Source organism: Octopus bimaculoides, chromosome 5, assembly GCF_046866305.1.
Source record: "Octopus bimaculoides isolate indiv1 chromosome 5, ASM4686630v1, whole genome shotgun sequence".
Lineage (NCBI taxonomy): Eukaryota > Metazoa > Mollusca > Cephalopoda > Octopoda > Octopodidae > Octopus > Octopus bimaculoides.
The window spans coordinates 86,713,415-86,725,356 of record NC_142932.1 but is presented as its reverse complement, the minus strand read 5'-3'; the positions used below and the strand labels follow the sequence as shown (position 1 = coordinate 86,725,356).

General features: G+C 36.5%; 1 protein-coding gene across 7 annotated transcripts in view; it reads right to left on the bottom strand.

Annotated features, from left to right (window-relative positions):
• LOC106878747 (protein bicaudal C homolog 1-B) overlaps window positions 1-11,942 on the bottom strand; it is a 252,304-nt gene that overhangs the window by 66,135 nt on the left and 174,227 nt on the right. For all 7 annotated transcript variants that reach the window (XM_052968360.2, XM_052968361.2, XM_052968362.2 and 4 more), the window contains exon 3: window positions 9,214-9,257. In XM_052968360.2, the coding sequence (XP_052824320.1) occupies window positions 9,214-9,257 (44 nt within the window). The remainder of the gene's footprint in view (window positions 1-9,213; window positions 9,258-11,942) is intronic.

Genomic DNA, 11,942 nt, shown 5'->3' with positions numbered 1-11,942 from the left:
GTCACTGTAACTTAGCGGTTTGGCAAAACAGACTGATAAAATAAGTACTGGGCTTACAAAGAATAAGTCCTGGGGTTGATTTGTTCGACTAAAGGTGGTGCCCCAGCATGGCTGCAGTCAAATTATTGAAAAAAACAAAAGAGTAAAAGAGTAAAAGAGTATATATATATATATATATATTCATTTAATCATTATTTTTATCATTTAACATCCATTTTCCATGCTGACATGGGTTAGATGGTTTAACGGGAGTTGGTAAGGCTGGGACTGCACAAGGCTTCATAGTCTGTTCTGGCATAGTTTCTAAAGCTGGACGCCCTTCTGAACACCAACCACTTTACAGAATGTACTGGGTATTTTCCACGTGGCACCAGCACCAGTGCGTTTTATGTGGCATCAGCACACCATGTTATATATGACACCAGAACCAGCGCTTCTTGTGTGACACCAGCACTGGTATTAACAAAATAACATACGGATAGGCATGTTCTTCAAACTTTCATTTTATATTTAAAAAAATATTCAGACAGTGGATATTTCTAGAGAAAACTGGACTTGGTTTACCAGCTGATGATCAGAAACAAGTAACACTGAGTACTGGAAATCGGAGCCTTTCAGTTATACACACATCTGGGCAAGTGTCTTGTTCTATTGTGTCAGGCTGGGCAAGTGTTTTGTTCTATTGCATCAGGCTTGCCAATGTTTTGTGAGTAGAATTGATACAAGCTGTTTGGAAACCCACTGTGTGTGAGTATGTATGCATGTGTGCATGTGTGTGTAAGGTACAGGCATGGCTACACGGTTTAGAAGTTTGCTTCTGAAAGTTATGCCATTATGCTCTGTAGATCTGCATTTTCTAAAGTAGTGGAAATAAAATACCTTAGTTGTAATTGAAAAAGGTTGACATCCAAAAGACCATTCAGTTAAAAATAAGTAACTTATCCATCCTATTCCAGCATAGAAAAATGGATATATATTGAACTAATGAATATGCATATTTGACAGGTTTTTCACCTCTAAACAAGTTGGGAACCATGTTTCATTCATATGTTCCATTTTTTGTATAGTCTCTCTCACTGGATACCCTTTCTATCACCAGTCACTTTGCATAGGATACAGGATGCATTCTGTCATAGCAGATAGAGAAGTTGTCATGGTCCAACTAAGACTGAAGTGTAGTCCTATACCCTACATTGTCTCAGTCCGTGAAATTTCTCACTGAGAGACCATCGGTTAACCCAAACTTACAATAGAACTCTTGTACCCAGTATACTAAGGAACATGATTTTTATGCACAATATACATGCATGCGTGTATATATATGCATGCGTATGTGCACACGTGCGTGTGTGTGTGTGTGTATGAGAAAAATCCATTTTCGAGTTTTCATGGTGGAAAGGTAAACTGAGAACGCTGTTTTAAAGATTTTGAAAATCAAATATTGACAGAATGTTAATAATAGTCTTAGAGAGATATTGACCTAAAAAAAATCATTAATCTAGACAGAAAGAAGTGAAATATATGATAAAGTACAAGTTGTGTGTGTTATTTGTGTGCACATGATTTGTTTATGTGTGTGTGTGTGTGTGTGTGTGTGTGTGTGTGTAGCAGCAAAAGACTGACTCAACCAAAATATAAATATTAGTCATCTCTACTGAAGTATTGAGTACTCTTTCTTCTGATAGTCAATGCTAAATATATATATCTCTCTTTACACACACACACACACACACACATACATATGTATTTGTAGACACTGGTACATAAATTATAAAGAAAGTGTGGTAAAAATAGACAGCCATAGACAGCCAAAGGCAGTGACATACCATAGAATCAGAGCTGGAGGAAATTAACATAGAATAGCATTTTCAAGGGGAAATAAAGAATGGTTCTACCTGGGTATTCTTTAACTAAATGATATAACATCTGCTGTCTCAGTGTGGCTGTGTGCATGCATGTGTGTAAGTGGTGTGTGGTTGTCTGTAGGGCTGTGTAATAATGATTGCGTGGGCGTGTGGGCATGTGTGTGGCGTATGTGTTATGTGCGGCTGTCTGAAGAGCCATTTAAGAAGGACTGTAAGTAGTGTGTGTGTGTGTGTGTGTGTGTGTGTGTGTGTGTGTGTCTGTGTGTGTGTGTGGTGTATGTATGTCTGTAGTGTGTTTGTATAGTATATGTGGTTATTTTGTGTGTAGCCATTTGTAGAACTGTTTAATAATAACTGTATGTGTGATGTTAAGTATGTTTGTATGTGTAGATGTGTATGCCTATGTGTGTTTGTAAGCAGTGTATGTGTATGCCTCAGTAAAGAGGTTCTATGGTTTGTGACTGCATAAACACATTACTCTGTGTGAATGTGTGCATATGCCTGTATATCTGTGTATATACATCATTATCATCATCCTCACTTTTAGATCTTTTCCATACTGACATGAGCAGTAAGAATTATCACAATCCAAGGCAGTTCTTATTTGAAGTTACTGCTCCTCTATAGAGGTTGGGAACCATGTTTTGTTCATTTGCTCCATTCTGGGTATAATTTCTCCGGCTGGATGCCCTTTCTATCACCATTCACTTCACATAGTGTACAGGAAGCATGGCAGATAGAAAGGTTGTCATGGTCCAACTAAGACTGAAGTGTTGTCTCTACCCTACATTGTCTAAGTTCATTTCCCCATGCATACACATCATCATCATCATTTAACGTCCATATTCCATGCTGGCATGGGTTAGACAGTTTGACAAGAATCCAATGAGTTAAGGATTGCATCGTGCAGTGGTTCTTAACAATTTTTTGCCTATGGACACCTTTGATTCCTCTTTAACTCTACTGAGCCCCCATGTTAAAAAAAAAGCTCCAAACACTTAAAGTTTCTATAATTAAATATTATTAGGAATTGTATAGAAAAACTTAAAATATTTTGTGTATTGTAGAAGTATAACCTTATTTACATAAATTTCAACAACAAAATCTTATGTGGACTCTCAAGGGCCATATGGAGCCCAGTTGAAAATCACTGCTCTAGTGTCTGCTTTGGCATGGTTTCTATGGTTGGATGCCCTCCCTTATACCAACTACTTTACAGCACAGACTGGATGCTTTTTTCATGCCACTGACATGAGAGACATTGCTAGGTAGCTTTCAAAACTATGAAACCTGAAGAGGAGGTGGCTTTATCCTCGGCGATGAGGGGTAAGGTATAAAAAGAGGAGTGGGCAGAGCAGGTTCTTGCTGCAGAGGAGCTACATGGCTTCTCACATTTAGAGGAGAGAGTAAGGAAGAATCAGTAGTAGCAGAAAAGCAATAAATAATGGTGATGAGGTCACAGTTATGTTTTACTTGAATGAATGCAACAAGCTGGGTAGTCTGGGTTGTGATAGGTGAAGTACTAACTTTATCTAAATAATTGATTATACTCTACAATATTTTTAGGGTACTCCTTTACTTGTTTGTGAGACAAAAGTGTGTTTGTCTATGAGGCTCTGTGGTTAAGACACTTGCTTCCCAAATACATGATTTCAAATTCAGTCCCACTGTATGACAAATTCTGTCTGACACATGCATGTTGTAGTTTTTAAATAATGCCACCCCACTGGCTAAGCAGGCAGGATGGTCAGCATTTTCCTTGAACAAAATGCCAGTCCATGATAGTGTTACCCATTTACATATGAGTGAACTGGGGCAACAGGAAATGAAATGTTTTGTTCAAGAATATAATGCACCACTGGTCTGGGAATCAAAGCCATGATCATGCAATTGTGAGTGCAACACCCTAACCACTAATCCACATGCCTTCTTTAATGTGTATATATGCAGGTGTATATATCTGTGTGTGTGTGTGTGTGTGTGTGTTTAGTTAGCATTTATTAACTGCTGAGAAAAGATTTGACTATAAGTACATGAGACAAATTTTGTAACATGCCATACAGTATAAGAATGAATACTACATTTCAATGAATTCATTCAGTCCAATACAATCTGGTTAGAAAATATGTGAAATCATGTCCTACAAAATATACACAAGTTCTGTAAGTGTGACAGCTAATATCAAAGATTACTGAAGTCACATTCGACCCATAGTGGTGATGGTGGTGGTGGTGGTGGTGGTGATGAGTAAGAATGTTGGTAGAGTTGGCAATGATGTTGATGCTGGTATAGGTGGTGGTAGGTGCAGTAGTGTTGGTGGTGACGTTGGTGATGATGTTAACAATGTTGTTACACTATTGCAAGGAGGTAATGGTAGGGGGCCCCGTTATCAAAGGAAGCTGGTAAGGATGATGAATAGGGGACAACGTTTACAGTATTTCCCCAGCTATTCCCTTGGTTTTTGTTGTTTTTTTAGCTGACATCTGTCAAAGCTTCAGTTTCCAGTAACCTCTTGTACTACTACCACTACTACTACTAATGCTACTACTACTACCACCACCATCACTACTACCACTACAACCCCATAACATGCCATTTTACTATAACTTCCACTACAACACATCACCTTACTATACTACACATACTATACCAAATTCTCTTTACTACAGCACACCATTTCACTACCACTACACCGAAACCATCTTTACTGCCACTAGACTTGGCTTCCCCCCCCCCCCTCTAGCCTAGGTTTGATGTCAGCTGATACTGACTTGCTGAGTGGGAGGATGTCCTACCACATATCCCTTCCTTCACCACCAAACACAACCACCACCCCACCACAGCAGTAACCCATCTCTTCAATAATCACATTGCCACCGCCACCATCAACACCAGATATGTTGACATAAGATATATGAGGGTCAGAAAGTGTCATCACCTGATGAATTAGTGTTGGTTAAACAGTGGATCAAACAAGTGCTCCCCCACTAACCATCCACACCTAGCAAAGGAAAAGAAAAACAGTTGAAAAGGTCCTTCCATCCTCCCACTCCCTCTAACTTGTGTTGTTGTTATTGTAATTTGTCAGCCAGTAGCAGAAAGAAGTTTAATGCTTTACTGACCACCACCACCACCACCACCACTGCTGCTGCCACTATCATCATTAACATCATCATCATCACCGTTTACCTACACAGTGATGCAGATTCCTACAGAGCAAAATACATATCTTGAAGAGGTGTAGGAAGAATCAACATCTTGAAAATTCCTGGTTCTTAAAGAAAATCTATATACATGTGTAAACTGTACACACACACACACACACACACACACACATACACACACACACACACACAATCATACACCCATACACATATACACACACACACCCATATACAAACATACACACACACACCCATACACATATACACACAAACATATACACACACACCCATATACAAACATACACACACACACCCATACACATATACACAGACCTATGCATACATCCATACACATTTACACACCCATACACCCATACACACACACAAATATATACATACACGCATATATACGTAGGCATACATACACACACACATACTGATACATACACCCATATACATACACACAAACATACACCCACACACATACACACAAACATATACACACACCCATACAAACATACACACACCCATACACACAGACCCATGCATACATCCATACACATATACACACACATACACCCATATACACACACAAATATAAAAATTGCAAAGAAACTATATGAAATAATGATCATCAATTTGCCTGAAGAATACTCTATTTCTCATTTTGAACAAGGACCCAAAATAATTGAAATACACATCATCAAAAGAAAATATCCCTACTACAGAGATTAGATATTGTCATTAATGAAACTTTTGCAAACAAGAGAGCATCCAATCATCTTTTCCTCCCCAAAAGACTTTGTCACAGAAGTGGAAACTCTTGAAATTATTGAAAACGTGGTTTCAGATTCCGTCTCATTGCACAGCATCCTGGTCGAGGGTTTTCCACAATGACCCTGATCTGACCAATGCCTAGTGAATGAATTTGGTCAATAGAAAGTGTAAGAAAGCCTGGTACCTGGTGACCTGCTGGTGCTGGTGCCATGTAAAAAGCATCCGGTACACTCTGTAAACTGGTTGGCATTAAAAAGGACTTCAAGCTGTAGAAACCATGCCAAAACAGACAATGGAGTCTGGTGTGGCCCTTGGCCTTGCCAGATCCAACCCATGCCAGCATAGAAAACAGACATTAAGTGTTGAAGATAGGTGTGTGTGTGTGTGTGTGTGTGTGTGTGTGTGTGTGTGTTTGTGTTTGTTCCCCCTCTCATCACTTGGTTACTGGTGTTGCTTTGTTTTCTTTACATTCCTGAAACTTAACAGTTCAGCAAAAGAGATCAATAGATTAAATACTAGACTCCTAGACTAAAATAAAAAATTTGTTCAACTATCCCTTCAAGGCAATAACTCCAGCATGGCTGTCATCCAATGATTGAAACAAGTAAAAGACAAAAGGTAGGACTGTTAATTTGCAGAAACTGTTCTTTGCCATCTTTACTATTCCTCCAACTGCCAATGAAGAAGAGAACCTTTTCTGTGATGGGGGCTCTCTGTTACAAGTTTGAGTGACAGCACCAACAACAATATATGCTTCTTGAGACAATACTACCAATTTGATTGGAATACTTTTGAGTATTCGAGAAAAAATGTTTCATTCATAAATTGTTAGCTTTTCTACTTGAGCAGATATATACTTTAATGGAATAAATTTCTATGTTAATATTGTTAACTCATGTCCAAAACTCTGATAAATTAAAATTAAAAAAATAATGAAGATAAAGAGATTATAGCAATGTGAACAAAGGAAGTTAAGTAACCTTTATATATTTCAGAAGTGAATGGCTTAGAAGAGTAATCAACATGGCAAAATCTACATAGATTACATTTTTAAGTCAATCACTACTAATGATGGGCTTTTGCACATGAAATATATAAAATTCCTCTTTATGCATTGTTAGAAGCTCTCCATCTCCATTATTTGTTACTAGCAGAAAGACCACCCTCTGGACGAATTTCTGCTAGCCACTTGATAATATTTTCACATTTGATTCCTAATTCTAATAATTTTTATATTTTACGTCTAATTATTTCATTGTATAATAGTGCTCACTTGTTTAGTAAATATTCCTTTCGTTATTTTATCACAGTCATATTCATTTTTAAACAAACATCATGGAAGTCCAACCACAGAGGGAAAAGCAGTTTGTCAAGTTTTACCTTCCCCTCAAAGCAACATAGCGATTTCAATTCAGCAGCCCATCTATAAACCTTGCAGTGTCCGTGTGTGAGAGCGAGAACATTGCAAACAATGAATAAACTAACCATGAAATGAAAAAATCATATAACTTAAAGGGCATTACTACAGATGTATACACTCCCGACTTTGTTGCCTCATAACATCCAGAAAAATGGATACTTTTTAACAAAATGTTCTACAAATACCATTTAGATATTGTGACTTCAGAGTATATAGGGATTTATAGGAAATAATTTTTCTGAGAGGGTGGAGAAGGGAGTTTCGGAAAATTCACACGATCTGACTTTTTTCCCTCGTAACTTTCAGGAAGATGGACATCTTTTAATGAAAATTTATACAAAAACCCTTTCAAATGGCATAGATTATGATTATAAAGAAATTTGAGGGGGAAATTTTTTCAGGGATTTTCCCCATTTTTCTTAAGCCACAGCTTTCAAAATGACAGGGTTGGGGGAGGGGCATCTTTGTATGAAAAAGTTTTGAAAACTCTTTTTTTTACACCTCCCTCCTTCATTATCCCAGTCTGGACCTATATTGGCCATTTTTTTTTTTTTTGCACTTCAAAACCATGGGAAGAGCATTTCCAGTAAAAAAATTTAAAAACTTGATATTTTCAGAGGGAAAAGCGAGTGATTTAATGGCAATTTGGCTATTGTTTCTAGCACATCTAAAGACAACCCTCCTTGTTTCGTTATCACTCTTGCATGTATTAATGTTTTTCAATATTTTTTCCCTATAAATATGTTTATATGCTATAAAATATAAAATTTGAGAAATGAATTTTTTGCAACCCAACTCCCTGCCCCCAATTATTTCTGTTTAGAAATTAAAATGTTGAAGAGCCTGAAAAGGTCATTGCTGGCATTTATCCACAATGATTTTAAAAAATTACACAGATGTACTTGCATAGCAAGTGACTTGATCTGAGATCGTGTGCTGACACTAAAACAATTGCAGCATAGATGTTTGTAAGCCATTCAAGAACACACGAAAGACATTAGTTTCACAGCACTACTTAAATACAGAGGCCCTAATGCATCTACATAATGATATGAAGGAGAGGGTTAGTTTTTAAGGCTAGGGTTAAGGTGTCATTACACGTCCACACAGTGTACATTTAAAATGTTTTATACGTAACACCTGTATTTAAGCAGTACCATTAAGGAATCTCTGTATTTAAGTATTACCAGTTTCACTTCAACATTAAAATTTCACCCGCCAAGGCTGACTTTGCCTTTCATCCTTTCGGGGGTCAATAAATTAAGTAACAGTTGCATACTGGGGTCGATCTAATCGACTTCCCCCCACCCTCCCCAAAAAATTTCAGGCCTTGTGCCTAGAAAAGAACATTAAAATTTCATTTATGTCAAAATATTTTCGTCGCTTTGAAACTGCAGCCTGTTCACAGACAAAAGTGATGCAGCACAAAGTTTTGTCAGTGAGCACACACACACACACACACACACACATTCATTGCGTTTCATTTGTGTGTATGTGTAGCTATGTGTGTGTGCGAGTGTGTATTGGTGTGTGTGTGTGTTTCACTGTTGAAGTTGCTCATGCAACTTGTTTGTGTATATATATATTGCTTTCTTTTAGTACTTTTAGTAATAGTTACATCCCTAATTAATAAGTAGCTTTCTCCATTATAGTATAGATTTTACTTCTGTACCATAATGCTTCAAGCAAAGTACAATGCTCAACAATAAGAGAGTAAAAAAACTGAAAGATGAAAATTGGAATCTGTTCTGTTCTTAGGAAGCTGGGATTCTTTTTTGCTTATTATTATTTTTTTTTTGTTGTTGTTTATTTGTTTGCTTTCCCAGGAATGATAAGTTCTGAGACATTGAGAATCCCTAGGGTTACTTTTCTTTTTAATGAAACAAAATATGTATTCCATTCATAAAACAATAGGTCAAGTGTCAGTTAAAAATAATATCTGTAAATAATGAAGTTTAAATATATTTTAAAGACTTAAGTTACTTACTCGTTTAAAAAACTCCCCAGCTGATTCACAAGTCTCTCCTTGTCCTAAAATAGAAGAAAACAAAGTGAGATTTTTATTTATTTGTCAATAAACAGGACCAAAATTTCTTATTGTTCAAGGATGAAATGAAAAGAAAATGTCTACAAATATTGACTGAATATAGTTACATACTCCTGTTCATAGATCTTTCTTCCTCATGAACTACTGCCAACACCACCACCATTTAGTATTGGGTCATCCCATAAATAATGTGGGGTTTTTTATACTTCTTTTACTTTTCAAAATTAAGATAAACAAAGTTCCTGTTTAATCTAAAATATACATTCCTTTTTTTGCAGTATTCTTCCATCTATCTGGTAGACTTGCAAGGCCCCTCTTCCAAAATTCACTTGTCCATGATGAAAAATACTCCTCCAGTACTGTTCTGACCTCATCTACAGAATTCATATTTTTTCTGTCCAAATGATTTTGAGGACTGCAGAATAAAGGATAATCAGATGGGGCAATGTCCAACGGATATGGTGGGTGGGGCACCGTTTCCCATTCAAACTGCTCCAGCCTTTGAAACGTTATCTTCGTTGTATGTGGCTGGGCATTAGACTCAGAAAGTTTGTGAGGAACCCATTGACCCAATTTGCTGACTTTTCCGATGGCACACAGGTGTTGATGAATGGTTGAATGACCAAATCTGAGCTTCTCTGCTAGTTCCTCAACAGTTACGATGAGATTTTGTTCTACCAAGGTTTGCAGGACGTCCTAGTCTACAGATCTACCAGGATAAGGCTTGTCTTCTAGGCTATAGTTTTTGGCTCGGAATTTCTGGAACCACTGTTAACACTGGCTTACACTTATTGTCTGATCCCTGTATCCTGCATTAATATTCTTTACACTTTCTGTTGCATTGTTGCCTTTATTGAACTCATAAAGCAAAATATGCCAAATAGGCTCCTTTGTCACTTCCATTATAGCATTGAAAAAAATAACTTAAAATCGAACTGCACTCTTCAAAATTTGCACTAAGAATAAGGCAAAGCAAAATTACTACCTGCTTTTATAGCAAATTGATGCAGGTAGTTTATCCCATCCACTTCCGACTTTTAGTCCATGCAATTGAAAAAAAACCCACATTTATGGGATGACCCAATAATAATGATAATGGTTTCAAATTTTGGTACAAGGCCAATAATACTAAAAGGAGGGGGTAAGTAGATAACAGTGACCCCCAGTATTCTACTGGTACCTATTGTATTGACTCTGAAAAGATGAATGGTAAAGTTGACCTTGGTGGAATTTGAACTCAGAGCACAAAGAGTTGGAAGAAATGCCACTAAGCATTTTGTCCAACACACTAACAATTCTATCAACTACTTCTCTGTGGAAATAACACTGCTTAGTAATTGCTATTGCAGTTTTTAAAAATAATAAAATAAATAAATAGACAAGGCAAAGTGTGTATCCAAAAGATAAGCTTAACTGAATGCCAACAACAACATAAAGATTGTGGTTTTTTGAAACTCTTTTAAAACTTTGAAAGGAGCCATGGTTACATGGTTAAGAAGTTTGTTTTATCAGCTATTTTTTCAGCTATGTTTTTCAGTCCTGGGTTCCCTCTCACTTTGTGCATAACTGTATCCATGTTTGTGTTTATGAGTTTGACACACCACTGCTGATTAAAACTGGAGCATGACATTGATAATCATTGTGCTAGAATCTGTAACTCTAGATTATCTTAATTATCATATATTTTAGCCCCTATCCTCATCCTGCCTCCACACACACAGATCTAGTCATAAATCCTGCATCAACTCAATAATAAACAGCAGTTAAGAAAATATTAATTGAGCAATTTTGTTGTTTTAATTGCATTCGCTGAACTGAGTTTCTCTGAGCTTCACTTGTACTGAAGTTCATTCTTCCCTAAAACAATGTTTATAAAACTTGGCCACCATATTAATTGTAAAAAAGTCAACATTGACATATCTAACATAGCAAGTTAAAAAAGTTTAATTAACTGAAACTATAGTAGTAATGAAAAGGGAAATATTAATCTTAATCAATAATTCTGTCAAAAAACAAAAAACAAAAAAAGCAAAGGAGATAACTCTGGAATTTCAATTGAATCTCTGATAATGGGGTAACAACTCTGAACATGTTTCAGTTTTATAAAAACTCACTAGTGAGGTATAATGTAACTATTACTACTAGATTTTTAAATGACTGGGAAAAACATAGGTTTTTAATGAATGAGTAACTATTTTACATGGGTTTCTGAAACAGTGCTCCTGATTCCTGTAACAATCTGGCTTAGTCTAGCCTAGTGTATCTTAACAGCAAGGATTTAAAATATGCTGATGGTTTAAATATTTATGCACCGTACAAAGAAATGCTTAAAGCCGAACATGAAACCACATGACTGGGAAGTGAACTTCTTAACCACACAGCCATGCCTGCACCAAAATTAGATTTTTAAAATTGCACATCAAGATCAGTAGTTGTAAAGTTTTTTGGAATAGTCAATATAAATTTTCATGTCAACTAAATATATAAACCACTAAATTAAGTTTTATAAGATACAACAGAAGATAACAAGTGATCTTGTCAATAGGGTATTTGTGACTCATGGGTTCTTATGTTCAAAGTTTCAGAAGTTAATATAACAACTAATTCATGCAGTGAAAGGAGTATAGAAATATACACTTTTTGCAGCTTACAAAGTGTGTGTGTGTAAG